This window comes from Gadus chalcogrammus, chromosome 10, assembly GCF_026213295.1.
Source record: "Gadus chalcogrammus isolate NIFS_2021 chromosome 10, NIFS_Gcha_1.0, whole genome shotgun sequence".
Taxonomy (NCBI): Eukaryota; Metazoa; Chordata; class Actinopteri; order Gadiformes; family Gadidae; genus Gadus; species Gadus chalcogrammus.
The window spans coordinates 15,145,079-15,165,637 of NC_079421.1; the positions used below are offsets into that span (position 1 = coordinate 15,145,079).

General features: G+C 43.1%; 1 protein-coding gene across 1 annotated transcript; it reads left to right on the forward strand.

Annotated features, from left to right (window-relative positions):
* Positions 1–2,886: 2,886 nt before the first annotated feature.
* Positions 2,887–6,802, forward strand: dusp1 (dual specificity phosphatase 1). The gene is made up of 4 exons (XM_056600933.1): positions 2,887–3,583; positions 3,842–3,987; positions 4,122–4,341; positions 5,019–6,802. Exons 1-4 carry the CDS (start codon positions 3,175–3,177, stop codon positions 5,372–5,374), a joined length of 1,131 nt encoding a protein of 376 aa, XP_056456908.1. The 5' UTR covers positions 2,887–3,174; the 3' UTR covers positions 5,375–6,802.
* Positions 6,803–20,559: the final 13,757 nt, after the last annotated feature.

A 20,559-nucleotide genomic window follows, 5' to 3' on the forward strand; every position in this document is an offset into this window, starting at 1 on the left:
TGTCTATTTAATGATAGTGACGATGTGTTTCCTGTTGGGAACACCCAATGGGACTCCCTCGCGTCTCAACCAGAAGTGATGCTGGGATTTGTGTATGTGAAACCTTGGGGCAATCCATAAGGTTTCAACCGCTGAGGTTACAAAACACGCCACACTCTTTTCAAGGGCTTTATGTATTCAAATGAGGTTTATCCTCAGAGTTGGGGAGGAGCCTTAAACAGCGTTTGTTTGCGTGGATCTGTGTCATTAATTGGATTATTTATATATTGATGTTGCTTGCGGCCAAAATAACTTTTGAAGTTCTACAAGTTCAGTCACTCAATATGCAGTGAGTGACTCAGATACATTGAATTCAAACTAATGATTTCCTTCAACAAACAAATCACTAACAGGCCATGGATGATAAGTTTTAGCTTCTTTCAACAAGGAGTGACACATTTCCCCCCCTACTAGCATGTGATGTTGACACATCCTAGATATATACTGTGATGGGGATTTTGAGTTCCCTGGCTAGTCGACGACCTGTTATGTATAGCATGTACATTTATTGAGGGATGGTGCATTTGTTCAGCAGTTTGGTAAAAAGTGGTTTCCCAATGCGGACTCATCTGTTTCCCACGGCGTCTATGACAGTAAACAGACCGTGTTTACAGCAAGTGATAAGATCCAAAACACAGGAAATGCCTCACCAAGCTTCTCTATTTCACTTCTCTTTCTGTACGAGGGACACGAGTGTGACACTGCCAAGAATGATTGACATCACAAAATATTAACAGTAACAACAAGACTTACGGTCACCAAGATACAGGCATCAGCAAATTTTGTATACACCCCCAAATCACAAGCTTCTTTAAATGTATTCATACAAGGTCAATAATAAACAGGTTTTCTGTAAAGACATATTCCCGTAAAACATTTCACTTTAAGGTACAACTCAACAAGGAAACTGAACATGACACCATCTTTGAACATTATTGCTTCATATTTTGCAATATTTATCTTGTCTTTGCTTGCCACCTAACCAGGGTGTGATCGTGACGTCATCATCTTGAAATGAAGCGTCATGTCCACCTCATGGATGCATCACTAAAAAACAATCACTGTGAGAACATAATGTTTGGGTACAGCTTGTTTTCAGAGACCACCCCCCTACACATGTCTCTCTCTCTCTCTCTCTCTCTCTCTCTCTCTCTCTCTCTCTCTCTCTCTCTCTCTCTCTCTCTCTCTCTCTCTCTCTCTCTCTCTCTCTCTCTCTCTCTCTCTCTCTCTCTCTCTCTCTCTCTCGTATAACATTCCTGCCTGTGGCATTTTACAGTTGACTCATCTCACTGGAGTGTGAGGTTCAAACAGGCTGTGGGGTTCTGGCAACACACTGCTACGGTCTTCGTTTCCTCGTTCAAAGCCCACCCCCTGTCCTGAAGTCTCCCTCTCTTCCTTCCTCACACTTGCCTTTCCTCTCACCCTTGACCTGGAGGAAACAGAGCTTAGTCTTTAAGGATGTGAACCCCCACATAGAGTGCCCCCATTCCCTACTTGCCCCCATTTCTCGTCCATGTTACAATGGGGTGAGAACGATGTCAAGGCCTATATATGTCAACAACATCTTCCGACGCAAGACCAAGGCCTTTCCCATTTATGGCAGAGATAAATGATACAATATAACTTTATTGGCTCGGCAATGGTGGTGTTGTTTCCAGATTACATCTGCTTTCATTCATTTTCTAAGTGATAATGATTGAGCAGAGGGGAAATTAAGAAACTGAATTGAAGTTACCTTTGCCAAAAAAACAATAATGCAATTCAACAAAGACATTTACTAGCTCAAAACAATGTCGTTTTATGGAGTCAATCTAGGTCAATGCACTGGAAACATAAGTTACAAAAAAACAAAACCAATGTGTGGCGTGTCGTTTGCGGTGAGGGTTTGAGAAACACTCCCAAACATTGCCCTGGTGCCCTCACGTGTGTTTTTATTTTTCTACATGGCCTAAGCAACAGCATCCCCTCTGAGTCAGCAAAGCTGTGAAAAAGGATGTCCGATAGTGATTATGGTTTGGATAAGTTTTTTTCTCTCTCTCTCTTTCTGTCTTCTTTACCGATATACAAGAGATCCCCATCTGTTGTTGTGTTCCTGTAAGACTGCGTTTTGGTTTCCAGCATGTGGAAATTTACTGGACTTCAGATTTCTATACAGTGATTAACTTTTATGGTGAGCCTTTGCTCACGGGGCATTGAACCTTATGTACCTCGGACTAATAAAAACAAAGAATAAACTTTTATGGCCCCCATGTCAGGTATTTGCTTATTATCTTGTTATTTGTCAACTCTCAGTTGAAGAGGCAAAATAAAAATCGAATTAAACAATAACCTCATGGAAAATTTGCCAAATTCCTTATATGCTGACAAATGCAATACAACGGCACTGTAATGAATATGAGATGACAGCTTGTGGTCTGTTTAGAATGAAACATCTAATTCAATTATCCCACGTTCAGAGATCATTACAACTTATAATAGGCCACTAATTATAATACTTATAATAGTAGTTTTGATAGTAATTAAAGTTATAATAATAATACTGATGAGAATAATAATAACACATCAGAAAAATATTAATTATAATCATATATATAATATATAATACAATAATCAATAATATTAGTATATTGTGAAAAAGGGAACTTAACAAACGTTATATACTTAAGTAAATAAAATACTTAAGTATATATTAAAAGGTTACAACCCAAAAAAACTTTAATTATTATATTGAAACTGAATCTAATGTCCCCAAATTGTGTCTTTCCTCGCGGTGCATGGCCGCTCATTACACTAATGACGTGTGAAACAGGCAGCATGCCAAGAGGGGCGGGCCTGTGACGTCAGCGCCTTTTCTCTCTCGCGGAGGAGGTATATAAGCTGCGTTCAAACTCTCCGTTTGATAGAATCCACATCTGAACAAGGATATATTTATACATTTATACAAAAACATTTGGATACACCAGAAGAGAAACGCTCGCTTTTATCATCAGTTTAACAACTGAATTTGATAAACAAGTAGGCCTACTACATTTTCTAAATTTCATCGTCATCCGGAAAAAAGTCAGAACAGGCGAACCAGATAACACACCGCTTTCAATCGGTGTGTTCAAGAACTGCTCACTTACTACACTTTTTATGTATTTGGATTTAACTTTTTTTGGCCGACGTCCTACTATGGTCATAATGGAGGTCCCCAGCATCCACTGTGAGTGTCTACGCGACTTGCTGGAGGGCGACGACTCCGGCTGCCTGGTCCTGGACTGCAGATCGTTCTTCTCATTCAACTCGTCGCACATACCCGGCTCGTCCAACGTCCGCTTTAGCACCATTGTGCGCCGGAGAGCCCGTGGTGGTCTGGGACTGGAGCACATCGTCCCCAACGAGGACACACGCAACCGGCTTGTCTCTGGAGAGTACGACTCGGTGGTGTTCCTCGACGATCGCAGTTTGGACTTCAGCCAAGTAAAGAAAGACGGGACCCTGATGCTGGCTGTGGCCGCCCTGTGCCGTGACCCCTGTGGCGCCAGTGTGTTCATGCTTAAAGGTACGGGCGTTTAAAAAAGTAACAGATACATCTCGATCTCGTTACGGTCTTAAAATCCCTTGGACATTTATTAGGTCCTGTTGACCTGTCCACTGTTGGTGTCGTATCCTAACAACGACACAACAAATGTAGACCCCAGCTGTCATCACAACAGCTGGTGTCCTACTGTGAAATAAACAGCGGGCCGAAATAGCCAGGATATTAAAATGTCAATGGCCGTGTTGGAAATCTAATCCTCTTGTCTATTTTCTGATCTAGGTGGCTTTGAAACGTTTTCCTCTGAGTACCCGGAGATGTGCTCCAAGCCTTCACCACCTCATGGTCTCAGTCTGCCACTGAGTGCCACCCAGCCCCAAAGCGCAGACCCTGGCTGCAGTCCGTGCAGCACGCCTCTTTATGACCAGGTTTGTGTTTTATTATTGTCAAAAATCCCACCCCCCCAAAAAATCTCATATCGTATGCATCGTGTCAGAGTTGTACCGTGTACAGTCTTTGTATTGCAGTGCTTGACTCTTATTTGTTGTTATTTTGTCTCTAGGGTGGTCCAGTGGAGATATTGCCCTTCCTGTACCTTGGCAGCGCGTACCATGCCTCTAGGAAAGACATGCTGGACATGCTGGGTATTAGCGCTCTCATCAACGTCTCGGCCAACTGTCCCAACCACTTTGAAGACTCCTTCCAGTACAAGAGCATCCCCGTCGAGGACAACCACAAAGCCGACATCAGTTCCTGGTTCAACGAGGCCATCGAGTTTATCGGTAAGTCCAACATACATTATTTCATCAATCACCCCAAAACTGTTCCCAGTAGGTCTGTTGACAGCACACTCCCCAACAGCCTCCCCGCCCCCCTTCTCTGTCCCTCGCTCTTCACATTCAATGAGCCTGGATTAAAGTGTAGAAAAAGTTCCCTCCAAAACCGACCAGCTGTTCCACATAGACTCCCCGATTTTAAACATAAGGGTGGTTACATCATCACCCACCCCCCAGGCAGCCTCCATCCACTGCTCTTTGGTGGTGGGTTGGCTGCTTGGGCTTGAATGGCTCACTCTGCTCCTCCTTTGTTCTGTTGAGACAAAAGGCAGTTTCTCTACACTCGCGGCCAGCCTTCCTCCAAGACCAATACGCCCAGCAGGGGATTCACCCCACCCCCATTGTCCATTCAGACCACCTCCATGGGGAATAGCCCCCACAGGCTCACACCCCATGCCCCTTGCTAACTGCCTTTCCTGTGTGTTAATGAGATGCGGCCATTAGACTACAGTGGCCTTTTTTTATTTTATTTGAATAGTGTTGCGAGTGTTGACAGTTTATTTTTCTTAATGCTGGCCTCCGGCACCTGCGGGATATGAAAGCAATGTTTTATAACTGTGCCACAGTGTGATAGCGTGACACTAATCCCATCCTCCTCCTCCTCCTCCTCCTGCTCCTTACAGACTCTGTGAAGAAGAGCAACGGACGCGTGTTCGTCCACTGCCAGGCAGGCATCTCCCGCTCGGCCACCATCTGCCTAGCCTACCTCATGCGCACCAACCGGGTCAAGCTGGACGAGGCCTTTGAGTTTGTCAAGCAGCGGAGAAGCATCATCTCCCCCAACTTCAGCTTCATGGGTCAGCTGCTGCAGTTCGAGTCCCAGGTCCTGGCGTCGTCCACCTGTTCCTCAGAGGCCAGCAGCCCGGCCATCGGCAAGGGCAGCACGGTGTTCAACTTCCCCGTGTCCATTCCCGTGCACTCGTCGGCCAGCCAGCTCTCCTTCCTCCACAGCCCCATCACCACCTCGCCAAGCTGCTGAGACCCCAAAACCCTGCCTTCTGCGCCCCCTCTATTGACTCTCTAGCTCTGAGGGCTACAGGGGTCGTAATGTAAAACCACCGTGGTGGTATCGCTGGACTCTGAGAGTTTCCAAGTTGGTGCCCCGTTGGCTGTTTTCTCTAGACATTGACCGTAGAGCCAAATGTCCCACTATTTCAAGTTAAAGCTACCATTTGGCAGTATTTTGTTCATCCTGTGAGCATGTAAACGTTACCCATAGCTGTGCAAATATTGAGCAACATAGGTCAATTGGCATGGTTGATTGATACAATTGAGAGTATTCCTGTATAGGAAGCGGATACAACTATTTCATTAGTCTATTTTTTATTCAAAGAAGTAATGTGGATCGCTTTTTGATAATCATTTCTATTCTTCGTACAGAATGGCAAAGCCTTTAAGTTGCTAGATTCACTATTGACTCAGGAATGTTTAATATGTTGTGATTTGCCTTTTGTGCTTCCTGTGCTGGTTAAAGGAAGCATTACATAAGAAAGAAAATGGCCAAACTACAGATGCCTATTTGGAAGTCACTCCTCCATTTGAATGTATCTCCATTACTTTAACAGTTCAGGTTGAAAGTGTTGCCAATTGACGTGTAAAAAATGGACATTGTATACATAATGAAACCCTGACGATCCTCACACTTGGGAGGAAGTAACCGTTGATTACCTCATGTTTCTTTACTGTGTACAACAGCTCTGGGACAAAGACTTACCCCCTCCCCAACATTACCACAGTGGGCCCACAATAATACCCACTGTGATTTTGACTTATTTATTGAAGTAAAGTAATATATTTCTCTATCATATCTATTTTTGCATATGTTTGTTAAGTGTTTTGATACTATTGAATAAATACCAATTTGCCTTTTTCTACTTCTGAGAACTTGTGTGTTCTATTACTAGGTTGATATTGAGTAGTTAAACGTCGTACATCTAAATTAAATCTGGAAACATGGAAAATGTAATAATGTATTTAAACATTTAGATCCTCATAACTGCCCTTAAACAAAATGTTAATGATTTTAAATGATGTAGAAGTATAGAAGTCAGGGCAATACATACAAGTAACTTTCTATCCTCATAGGTACATCCCCAATCTAGCCAGCTATACTCCCGGTTCACACATACATTAAAAGGACCACATGTCACTTGCCAAAAAACAATAGGTCAAATAAATGGCCCCAATAAAGGCTTGTCCGGGGGGGCTTTGTAACCCCCTATGGACACTCCATGCAACGGAATTCACTCTTTCCCTCCGTATATCAGAGAATGCATCAGGATCCTGCTCACAGAAGACAGGCATGATGTCATGGTGTCTGCCATTGTGTGGTGCACACGCCTTGCTTGTGGGCCTGGGGTAACAGCAGGAGGCCTAAAGAATAAGCCAAGGAGCCCTCCCTCCAACGCCACAATAGGGGCAGCTGCAAGGCGTTTGGGAAAAGTGTGACAACCAAAGAGCATTCAGGGATCAGTCAAGCACCAGCCCGGTGTCCTCCTGCCTGGCCGACCAATGAGGGCTGGCGACGGAAAACGACCCTGAAAGGGAAAGAAATATGTTTGGTTTGCAAATTAGCCAAACATTGGCTTTGACCCCTCAGGGTGGGTGTGAGAAAGGGAAAAAAAGCGTTAGGGAAAGAGAGGAGGCTTTCCACTGGGCATAGGTCAGCTATAAACACCTCCATGGTGTGGATGTTGTAATGGATTTTCCCCCTGCCGGCGATCTAACATTAGAATCATCATGATATCCCATGATAAAATGAGTGGATAGTAAACGATAACATCCTTTTAATAAGCTTATCCAGTGCGTCTTATCTTAAAACAATGCAAATCTGTGGCCCCTCCAGCTAAACATGGCCGTCAAACAATGGCTCTGTTCATTCATTATCTCCACGTCACCGTCGGCCCAAGCTGTGATTTTGGTGACATGTGCTGCTCCCCTCCCCCCTACACCCCTCCCCCCCTCCCGCTTCACCACAGACCTCTTCCCCCATAATCACACGTCTTTGTGTTCTCGAGACTTCCTGTTGGACTGAGGTTGGCTGGCTGTGTTTGTGTGTGTTGTGGTGGGGGAAGTGTCTCTGTATGTTGTCTGTGTGTAAAATGATTCCTACTCTTTTAATGCTGCTCTATTCTGGAGGGAAAGCTCTGATAAATTAGTGACAAGGCCCGGTCAGAGATAACAACAGCGCTTGATTTGAATAGTGGGACCATTTGATACCATGGTCCAGACGACTGATTTATGGCTGTGTGGAAAATCATTGATTGTAGCCTACTGCTTGAATTAACAATGAAAGGCATTTATTTAAATATAGTGTGCTGAGTTTTTGTTTGGCGTGTCATCTTGTTTTAACGAGATGTTACATTTAATAATAGGGTGCTGACTGTAATTTTCCCCTACGGAAACAATCAATTGTTCCCCTTTAATTTTAGTTCATACGATACTTTTGTTCTTTACAAAGCATGCATCTAAGATCATCATAGGAAAGCCATGATCAGGTTTTGACATTCTGATCGGAACAAAAAAAAGTTCACTCAGGAAAAAAACAATTAATTTTAGTTCATAAAATACTCATATATCCCTGTTCACGTTTTGACATTATGATTGGAACAAAAAAAAAATTTCACTTAGGTAAAGAACAATCATTGAAATGCCTTCATGACTGGATATTCATTCCATTACGTTGTTGCAATGTTGCAAAGATGGGCCATTATTAGGAAATCAAAATGCAAAGAGCACTCAATACACGTCTTTGCGCCATGCTTTGCGCACATAGTCAGTTCATTGTTATTGAAACAAACAAAAAACTGCGACCAGGTCCAATGTGAGCCGTGGTGGCCTTGTTTCACGTTTGTTTCATGTCATGTTTGGAAGTTTAGTTTACACCCCTAACCCGTCAAAACAAAACCGATAGACATGACGCATGTCTTTGCATCTTCCTGTGGCCATTTCAGTTTCAATATAAACTCACCCGTTATAAAACCATGTGTTAATGGTCATCAAAAGCAAATTAAATGTTCATCGTGGTTGTTTGGGTTGTTTTTATTGGATTGATTAGGCATAGGCCTATATATTTATGTTTCGGTTTATGTTCGCGCCAGCACGGACACACATTCACCTTTGATTGAGTTGACGTCATAAAAATAATAGGCCTTAGATAATTTTTTAAGGTTGTACGGATACATTGCCATGCACTTGCCTACATAGCAATGGCTATGACGTGCAACTTTTTGTGAGATGTGTGAGATCAGTTCCTTGCGTGACTAGCACTGAGCTTAGTCCAGATATATGGGCCGATAGTCTCCTGAAAGAGTCTGCGGAATGTCAGGATGTCTCGCATGGCGTCAGTGAAGTAGCGTTTCCTTGCCAAACGGCTCCTTCCTCACAGCCGCTCTTTCTGAGGGGTCAGAGAAGGATGTGGAAGGCTTGAAGTGGAAACCCTGTTCTGAACACTGTGAACCACTGGCCGAGTAAGGACCGTTCTACAAAGGTATAATCTCCACAAAATAAGAATAATTGATTTAATTGATTTTTTATTCGAGTATGATGAAAGGACTTTGTTCTTCTATCGTCCCACAGACAGGAGGGCACTTCACAGGATTATCTACTATATAAACGCACATTATAGCCTACTTTAATACCGATGCAAGCAGGCCTGAGAGGCAAAAAGTGCCAAACCTACCATAAACAAAACCCGAGCCTCATTCAGCCATCTGACACTAAACAAAGCCTGTATTTTTCCACTCTTCGGAGGCCATGGGATTTGTTTAAAGAGAGCATGCGTGGAGTATTTGGAGAATGTCTGGCATCCCACCCGCTACGTGTTGACGCGCTGCCCTTACGACGCTACCGACGTCGACCCCAGAAAGAGAAAAATGAGAACATATCATTCGCAACGTTCGGCAGATGCATAATATATTGTGTTGAAACTTCTAGGAGCTAATAAATAATCATACGATATCAGCGTGAGGTTACTTGATTAAGTGGACCCCTATATAAGCTCTGGGTTGGGTTGTAGTCTATGTAGGCTTACTGTATTTCAAAGAGTTGAAAATGGAAAACGTATACGTGACATGAGCCCCCGTAGTGGCTCGAAGCTATACTGGGTGATTTATTGCCCCTCTTGCTGGGCTGTTAAAACGTTCACTTAACCAGTGAAATTATAACACGTGAGCGCCCTCTGCGGGGTTCTTTGTAGAACTACAAGAACGACGGCGATGGCTGGGCGTGGAGGCCTCAGATTAGTCCCTCATGGGAAAGGTGTACGTTATCGTTGCTAGTTGATGGCAAGTTCAAATCAAATGTTGCGACCGGGTTTAAAGCTCAAGTAACACCTTCCTCCCAGCGGAATCGTTTCACAGTAATTCAGTGTCTCGAAGAAACCGGTTTCGTGTTTTGTTTGTTTTGGTTGGCAAGATTAGCCCAAGGCGGCATCACTATGACATTGCAATACCAGCGACAATAGGGGCCCCGTCATAATGACAATTTAAAAGTGTTGGAGAAGGGTCTTCCAGTGTCCAAAGGCCTATTTGCACTATGAGTGAATATTGTGAATAATGCATTAGCCAAGCCTTTAGAAGTGGTCACCTCATTTCTGCTTAATTTTGTATGACCCTTGCGAAACACAACATAGGCCTAATTAGTTTATCCCATTGTAACATAATGGTAACAAACACTCTTCATTTTACATTTGAGGTCAAAACACAAATGGACATATAGCCTAATTGCATATTCGGCTTATGAAGGGTAGGTAGGCCTATGTGAAAACCCACAAGAGGGTTCTAAGGGTTCTAACACATGACATTATCTTTTAAAAAAATCTTTTCAAAGATACGTCATGTAGTGAAATCCCTAATTTCTAAATGTTCCCACTCTATTTGACTTTAGAAAGGACAGGATGAAAGTGTAATGCACCGTCTTTTGAAGTTTCCCAATATTGTAATCCTCAGTATTTTAGTATTTTGGCTAAGTAAATCACACGCGCCCTTTACTAAAACGCGTGTTGGTTAACACGCCCCCTGCCCTACGATACTTAATTGATCAGACAGCGCCATGGATGGAAGCGCCATGAATTATTTTAGAAAATAAATTCTACGCAGATTTTCTGAAATAACGAGCCACCTCAAAATCCAAAGGGAAGCTCTCCTTCACTCAAGAGCTCTATAAACAAACATGTCCCGCCTGTTCATTTTATTCCAGCTTTATTTTGGTTTTTGTTTGAGACGATTGATAGGCCTACTCGTGTCCGTAATATTGATGGCATTGTTGTTAGTTTGTTGTCGTTGGCATTGTTGTCGACTTGGCGCACCTGTGACCATTCGCGTGCGATTTATTAAAAAAATATGACACTCCCGGGCTCAGTAGATTGTGCAACCCATTATATGGGTTGCATACATTACAGAGCAGAACCAAAGCAGGCCGAGACGGGTGAAGTGGGGGAGAAATTCTGCTCAGTATTCTTAACTTCACAGAATGTGAGTGTTGGAAATATAATGTCTTCAACTGACCGCCTATCAGTGTACGTGTGTTTGATTGGACAGCGTTAGCAGTCAGCTGATAGAGGTGCTTGACAGAGTGTCTCGCAGGAACAAGCTACGCCGATAAATGTCATGTAGGCTATGTGTATGGTAAAAGTGAGAATCTGAGAATAATGTGGCAAAGGGACCTAGACAATGAGCTTGAACAAGAGGTCTGGGATAATAATAATATCCATAACGTTGGGTGGCCAGTAAGGGATATTAAGCCAATTTATACATTATTAAATAATTTCTATCCCTCCTTATTGGACTCTCGTTAGACTTAAAAGGCTTAGGTTTATTCCAAACAATGTGTGCTAGTTAATGCCAGCCAAGTTGAACGTTTCTAAATTCTGACATTTGGGTTAGCTTCCTGATTTGAGATCATTAGATAGCAATATGTGATGCATCCAACAACTACCGCTAGATGGGGCCAACTACTCTGTTGACGAAACCGTAGCCTAATGTGTAAATAGAACCTAGCTGCACGCCTCGGATTTTGGTTTTCGTGATTATACCTATCAGGTGGGCCTCATTCATTCGCTGTAAACGACAAAGCATTTCCCCACAATACATTGCAGATCAAACACACACAGACACACAGACACACAGACACACAGACACACACACACACACACACGCACACACACACACACACACACACACACACACACACACACACACACACACACACACACACACACACACACACACACACACACACACACACACACACACACATTATTAACATTAACCCACTTTTGACAATATAACCATAATGAAAACGTGAACTTAAAGGATGCCAAAAATATGTTTACTTTTGGCAGCCGATAACGTGTTGTTTACTCAAGAGCAGGTGGTCTTGAAATAGGTCCACTACCATCTACAGTCTATATTTGAAACAAAGCATGCATGGTGGCCAGTGTGTTGTTGTTACACGGTGGCCAGACTAGCAGACTTCCCCTATAACCGTGTACATTTTACAGAACATGTATTTTAGATTTGAAAGCGAAGACGCGACAGGTGTTGGTACAATTAACCCTGCAGGTCAAGGTCTGGTTGTTACATAAGGACCCTTGACGATTCATGACAAATGGGAATCTGATGTATTCGGATCATATGTGGCTCAGTCAAATAGAATGTCAAACAGACAGTCTGTGTCTGTTTGTTGACAGAAGGGTGAAATCACCAAGACGGAGTGGGCGATAAAGATGTAGTTCTCTGCCAATTTGGTTCAACATGTCATGAAACAAAGGCTGTGGGTGTTAAAAAATTCAGCAAAAGCTGAATTATTCAGGACTTGTGCTCTTGCTCTCAATGTGAGTGTTGGAGAGAGAGAGAGAGAGAGAGAGAGAGAGAGAGAGAGAGAGAGAGAGAGAGAGAGAGAGAGAGAGAGAGAGAGAGAGGCAGCTTTTATGAGCATTTTCTAATCATTGATATCCTTTATATTTGAATGACAGTCTGGTCGGCTTATCATTCGTAAATATTTTTTAATTGAGGCTGATTGCTGGTGGTTTTACCTCATGTAAATTGAGTATTTTACACAAAGATATTTAGAAGGATAAATACAGTGTCTACACTTTAGTAAATTGTTGGATCATAATGAAAAGCTGTGGAAAAGGCTAATGGTCCCGGCTATAACTGCTGACAGATAACAGGACGATCTACTTTCACTTTAAATTCAACAGAGATCTGCCTTTCAGAGCGGCCTGTCTGGTTCACTCATCATTATTCTGGAAGCAAAGAAATGGAAAAGCCACAGTGCATGTGTCATAGAACATAGATGTATTTTTAAAGGGATAGCTGACATTACTGATACAACTTCAAATCATTATCCATTGTTATTGGAGCATAAATTAAAATAAATTCCAAAGCATACGATCTTATACGACTTGTATATATATACTGTACTGTATATATCATGAGAGACGCCCAAAAATGTGCACCATGCCCAGCATGGCAGACAGTGCTTGGTTGCGTCCAAAGGAAATAAAACGAACCACCTATTTATTTGGAAAATATCTTCATCCCCCATTAGCTCGGCCTGTTCCAGATAGCGGCTAGGAGGCGTGGCCCCAGATCTTCTTCCTCCCCTTTCAAAGAACATTGCCTGACACCCCAGCTCCTTCAGGTCTCGACGACCTGGCCTTCGTCCAGAAAGCCTGCGTACCATATGGACGGACGTATCAGGAGACCGTATCCCGCGATACGTTTCCTCCACACCCCCAAGCTCCTACCACTGACCTTAAGCACACCAAACACTAACTTAGACTCCGACGTCTCATATGACCCCACACCGAAACGTAAACATTTGAAACGTTAAACCCATACGTTTTCCTCCTTGATCTAATACCCTGACTCAGGCATTGCTGACACAGAGCCTCACCCAATCCTCAATCCGCGTTCCACATTGTAAACAGATCCTCAAGGATATTAGAGATCCCCTTCGAAGCAGGAAGTTCCCATATTCACAGCATCCCAAAATAGCGTCCGTCACCCAGCACCCTGTGTAGACCAGTCTCCTCTCCCAAGCAGAGGGGCCCCAGAGAAGTTTCCCACACGTTTCACAGGCCAATGTCAAGGCAAGAGTTGGGGGAGGGGGAGGGGGAGGGGGAGGGGGAGGGGGGGGGGGGGGGGAGGTACTGGAGGGGGCGGGGGGTCAATTCTAAAGTAAGATGGATTTTATATATTTTTTCTGCGATCATGATACAGAGGGGTGCTGAGGGGGAGGGGGCAGGGTGGGTTTAGGACGGAAGTCATGGTTGTGAGTTGACGGAAGAAATCTCACAGGAAGCAGTCGGGGGTGTGAACGGGTTAAAGGTGAACCAAGGGTATGTGACTCTGACCTTGGTGTCCCCCCCCCCCCCCCCCCCCCCCCATCTTTAAAAGCAAGAGGGTGATAGCATACCAGGCGGGGGCCGCTCAAGCCCTTGACCTTTTTGGCGAATGAGAGGCTCGTCCCCCGAGCTGTTTGCGGTGGCTACCTGGCTGCAACGGCAGCTGTTTTCCTGGTTGCCTTTTGTACACGTTAGCTACATACTGTACATTGTAACGGCTCAGAGTGCCACTGGCATGAGCTCATCTCATACATTCACGGTTTGCTTTTGCCCCTGCGTGACAGTTGCCTTTGATGTCTGGCATGTAGCCACTCTGTGGAGAGAGACAGATAGCCGATAGTGGCCAATCCTTCGTGGACAGCAGCTCAGCTGCTAGTTATGTATACCTGAAATATGTAGCTCTGTTGTTGTGCTTATGAATGGGATTCAAGGAAAGTCTGTTTTTGTATCCATCCATTGTTGGAAAGACTTATCTATCTATCCATCTATCTATGTCTATATTCATCCATTCAAGGCGACCCTTGGCTGTGAGATAAACGGTACCCAGCACATGATGTTAAATCAGATGACTGTGGCAAATAAAAAAAATTGAGAATAAAATAATCAAAAGGTCCGCCGGGTGTTTTGGTATATCTCCATAATCTCAGCCAACGTAAGAGCCTAGTTACACAACATTGTGTACACTAAAAATAAATGGTCCGGTTCCCAATTGAGACTAAGGTTACCTCACCTCGACTAATAGTGAGGTAGCAGTGAAGCGTGTGGAGTTCCTGAAACGATAGGGGTGGGGGGGGGGGGGGGGGCACAACTTGAGCCAAGGTGATGAGTGAGAGATAGCTCAGCGTAGCTCAGCTCACCAAAGCTAAGTGCTATAGAGCATGTTAAGCTGGGTAGCCATGGCTTCTCTGGAGACCTGCTCCCTTCTTCTTCTTCTTTTTGTTTAATGGCGGATGACATCTAGCGTTAAGGTGCATTACCGCCACCTACTATGATGGATTGTGGGTCAGAGTTCCCTCACAACATAACAAATGAACTGAATTAGTTTTATTAAACCTGTTCCTTTAAGAAACTCAAACAAGCCATTATTTTTCCTTCTTCAATGCTGAATAAATACTTAAGATTCATTACTCCCACTCCACATTTCTTTATTTCAATCCTTAACTGTTCTCTATGTGTTTTATTCTTCTGGCAGCCACAGATGACATGTCGCAGAATCAAGATGGATGTCTAGCCATTAAATGCATTGTTTTATTTAACGCTGTATGTCCAAATCCTAATGATTGTTTGCTTTCTGGAGCTTAGGCCTATTGTTTTCATTCCTGCCACTTTTTGCTTTATTTTATATAAATGACGCCCTTTGTTTCCTTGATCCTAATGCTTTTGCCAGGCAGTCATGCTATGGTTTGATATTACTGCTTTCATCAGCTTTATTTTTTTGAAATCATCCTCCATAGTCCTTTCCCGTTCCAGAGCTTGTTTAGCTAGAGAATAACCTTCTCCCTGATGTGGTGCTGTCTTGTTGAACCCGTGCACATTGATTTCTGAACAGGTGTGCAGCCAAACCGAGCATCAGAGTCCCATCAGTCTGAGGCCGGCCCGGTGAGGCTGCCTGAACCAGCCCTCCTCCACACTCCACAGATGCATTTGAAAATATATGCAAAGTGGATAAAAAAAAATACATGGCTGCAGTTACCGGCAAGGAAAATTGAAACTGAGCTGCTTTTAACATTATGTAAAATTGTTCATAATATAGCGGCATTAGAGCATGGCACATCGCACACTTAAAGGAAAGGTCACAATTGCACTCCTAGGCAACACTGTTCACTTCCAAGCATGCTTCATGAAAAAGACCCCTGCAGATGCTGAAATCGCCCTTGACACTCCAGCAGAGCAGAAAAATATTATGGGATTGAACTGGACAGAGGACATGACAACCAGCGCCTCATGACAGCTGACACGATTGAGTGACCCATCCCGAGCTATATGATGGAGCATGACAGAATCTTGTCAGCGTGTCCAACCCATGTCCTTCACTTGTGACAGCCTCTAAAGTATGAACAATGTTTCGTGTTGAGTTATTTTCATAATCTTTGAACCGTCTATGAGGAGAGAGCCATTTTATAACAGGCCCACCGGAGGATATCGCCCTTCCGCTAAGTGCCATGAGTCACACGTCCTAAAAGGTCCAGTATGTTGAATATAGTAGCAACTAGCGGTGAGGTTGCAGCGTCAAGTGTCAAGCAAACAGCCCAAAGGGGAGATATTAGCTCTTTTATTTTGACCAATCCAGGTCGATTTAATCCTTGATCCTGACCAATTATAATGGAGCAATGGCTAGCTCACAGTTGTCACTCCTGTGCCACTTAGCCATGCTTTCTTGGATTTGTGTGGATAAACATGAAGCCACAGGGCATCTCGGTAACTTACCACCCCTAGAGAGTGCTAGGGCAGTGGGCAGCTGGTACAGCATTCCATGGGAAATCTATAAAGTTCCAGGGAGCATCGCCTGGATTCCTGGACTAGTCTCTGTTGCTGTGTTGGGCCAACAATAGCATGGAGTTGTAAAAGAGAGCATGCTCAAAGATACATTTCTGTTATGTAACATTGAAGCAGTCGTGACAATGCCCTCGTGGAATATTTCAAAAGACTAAGGTATTTTGGAGAAGTTTACCCAGGGTGAACATATGACACGACATGAGCCGTTTGATGGATGGGGTTACAAATTCTGTACCTTCTGAACATTTGCAAGCCATGACAACTTCTTGGAAATATTGCAAGATATCCTAAAGCCCCAGGCTGTCTAATGCAATGCGAAAGGGAAGATATTCACTTTGACCTTCTCAGAGACTTGACAGCGGGTAATAATAGTGCAGTGCATCCACTGATACATGCCCTTGGGTCTAGCCCCTTCTGGCTGAGGTCTCCAGCACCCTCAATACAGATTTTGTGCACATTTCAGTGCACCACCACTGACTGTTATGAAGAAACATCCAAACACGCCAAACTGTTAATTAAATTTTAAGTTTCAAAAGAAAACCACTAATTAAAAAGATTAAAATCTGAACAATTGAGAATGGCTTTGAATTATTGTTTGTGATTGTTGACATTGAGGCAAAGTTCTTAATGATGTTTTTAAGATCTGCTTAAGAATTTATGACCGTTGTTAATTAGTTCAGGGTGCTTGTCGGCGATTGTTCTCTCATAGAGCACTTGCAATTGGTTTGAGGAAATATAAATATATATAAACATGCAATCACAACCTCAAGTGAACTATGAAATTGAAGGACAGTGATTCGTGGTTGAATAAAAGCCAGCACACAAAGTTTCAGAACATCTGAACGTAATGTTTGAAAGTAGGAATCATTTACAATTCATAATCAATGTACGGTTTAGAATTTGGGAATATACCACAACATATTGGAAATATTTTAGGTTTAGATGATTTTCAGAACACCTTTTAGAGATTAATGATGACCTGAATTCAACCCATTCTGAGAGGTTTCAAAATAAATGTTCATCCTCATCAAACACATAAACACAACTTTGTTCATTAAATAACTGCAGGCTAAATTATAAGACAAACCATTCACTTCACATGCTCTCGTTATAAATTTCATGCTTTACTAGTTTAGCTATTTCTGGTGTATTTTTTTTTGTCAGACTGTTTGACCACTGCAGGCTCAGAGTCGCTTTTAAAGATTACAAAGATCTTGCACCGGCAACCCCTGAGACCTTTCTGTGGTTCTCTGTTCCTTATTCAGACTACTTGAAACTCCCAGCTGACCTCAGCTATGATCTGCGCTCTGACCTCAGTCCACACTGTAAATCCTCGGTTCCCATCAGTGTCTAATGGATGCAGAAGATCAGAGGAAAACATGATAGATGAAGTGTTATTATAGTGATGAGAATAGTCACTATAGGAGAATGTTCATTCAAATGTTATCTGTTTTCTTAGTAATGAATTATGGCTATACAGATATGGACAATGCTGTCTGACCGTATATATATATTATTTTGAGAAAATAAACAGTACAGGAAGATGCTTACGGTGCAAACACCTTTAGCATGTGCACACAATTGATGCATATCTATGTTGTCTAGGACCGCCTACAGAGTGTAGCAGCAAGCAATTTGCAGACACTAGAAGATGTTGGCCATGTTGCTCTGAGCCAAGAGTGCTTCCTGCAACTCCTTTGGTGGTGCATCCGTTCCTCACGGCAAAAAACACCAAGACAATGGACCAGATGGAGGAAGACCACTGTCTGTGCATCTGGTTAAATCCATTCAATGGCCATTTTTAGCATGACTCCCACTGACAGAGGGAGGCCTAAAACAACAGACGTTCCACATTGGGCCCTACCACGATTGCATGCTTTAATGCCATATATGGGAAGAGGAGGCCGTTTTAATAGCATGACATTGAGTCATTGTCTTATTTTCTTTTTGGTTGCAAAACATTCTATTGGCCATTTGACCTTGGGTTTCACTTTGACGTTATCCGTTGTGAATTTTAGGTATAGAGTAACTGACTAATCCAAGCTGTCACCAAACGTAAGCGTATTGTGAAATGCTTACATTGGGTTACAGGCTGCAAGGCAGGATCTTTAAATGCCAGACGAAAACGTGCTTTTTCATGATCTAGTCTGCAAAATGGAAGGTGAGCCAGGAAAATGAAACATCTTGAGTTATTTTGTTTTTAGAATTTTTATCAACAACAATTACTTTTCAGGCCCCCACCCCCCCCCCCCACTCCTTTCCAATGATGCATGAGAAGCTATGCTGGCCAGTAATGGCCTGTAAGGTGCCAAAAGGTATTCCATGATGTAACAGTCTATGATAGCATCAAGTAGACAAGTGTCAAGGGATGAGGTTCTTTGATCGATTTATCATTTGTATTTACTCATTTTTACTGTAAAACTATAGGTCATAGCTGGCAAGTAGGACAGCGATTATCAATCAAGATCTTGTTTGATAATCTTCTCGAGAACTGTTTATCCGTTCTGGACTACTGTAGAAACATGGTGCAGCAAGATGGCAGGGGAAGAGGACCCCCTGACTGAAGATACAAAGGGCTCATTATAATGTAACGAAGACACAACGTTATTATTTTCAAGGGATTATAGACAAATTATAACCGATATTATATCCCATTTTAGCCAAGTAAGTTCCGCTAGATTCCACTAAATTCTACATACTGCACCCTTAAGACAAAAAAGTGTGGTTTTTTTTCTCAAAAATGCCTCAAACCCAAGGATAAAATAGCATAATCATAGTCATATGTCAATATACCATGATTTATATCTAGATATACAATAGGGGCTCGGTCTAGATATATGTCAATATATACTTGGCTACTATTTACTCAATGCACTGCCAATAACATATTTAACTTGTTTCCAACAGTTGCCTCTGATTTACATTTGTGGTGTTTTCAACATAGAGAAACCTGACATTGCAAAAGGGAAACCATGCATGCAGATCGTCTTCTCAAGACTAATACAGCATTCAGCCTCATGATCTGAGGATTTCAGAAATTAGAACAATCTGTGAGGGCACACAGAACATGGCAGGAGCTCCTCTTTAAAATGGCTGCAATTAAAGGCAAATGCGGCACAGTCGCTTTAGTCAAATACTTTCCCAACCTTAGCATATCAAACCTGTTTATCTCTCTGTCCACGGGAGGCACATTAGTCATACAGGGGTGAAGCCGCCGTTGGACTCTTCCCAAACCTAAGAGGCAGGTGCTAACCTTTGATGATCAGTAATAAAAAATGACATAATAAAACCAAAGACCACAGCAAGGAATGAAAACAGATGTGAGGGTCCTGCAGAATACACACGAACATGGAGCAACCACAGGAATATAAAGAACATTAGTGCAAGTGTAGCTCATTGTGTTGGCCCTCGTATGCTGGATGGAGATAATTGTGTTCGCATAGAAGGTGGGTATGACTCATTTCCACCATTGGACCGGGGGCTGGGGGTTTGGACAGCAGCCTGAGTCTAATGCAGGGACCACCGCGTACAGAACCTCCCGAAAAGCCATCTGCTCATCATTTCGGCCGAGCCTTAGAAACCCTAAGCTGAACTGAAACTTTGCAAAGTAACACTTTAGTGTCCCCAGGACCAGCCACTCCACTCTGCCGCATAACAAGCAGGATCTGGGGCTATTCTCATGAGCCAAGTAGCCTCTTCAGTCCTTGTTCTTGGGGTAAAATTTGCCCTGTGAAAACATTGTAGCACCTTAAAGCAGGGCAGTCACGTGAAGAGTGCATTTCTGTTTGTGTCAATTTAAATTAAAAAAAAATAGATGCAGCCTCTGCACATCCTTCATGCCCACCTAGTTACACTGGTCGTGTTTCTCTTCAAATGATAGCCCATTGACTCTTTTTCCATTTGTCTCTCCTGGAGGGTGGTTTATGTCTGTCAAGCTGGAGGCCTACTCACTAATCACTGTCATAGGTTGTCTGTCAATCCTCGTATAATCTCTGCAGCATTGAAAAGCACTGAAGCTTTACCATATAATCTTCAACAAATCTGTACAAATATTTCACACAGCGGCCGACATGACTGAGCGTATCGCTTTCAGACCGAGTCAACGATCAGAAGGCGTTCACTAATTCTTCATGGTGGGAGGGAGAGTCAGGAGGACTGGTTACTATTACTCTTGAGTGCATCGTCGCCTTGCATATACATGTATACTTCCTGCAGTAATCCCCGTTTGCAGTGGCAGCTCCTTTCCTTCTGAGGCAACGGCAATGAGGGGGTTGAGGAATTTCAGTTCAGCCTCAGCCTCTCCCTCAGACGCCAAG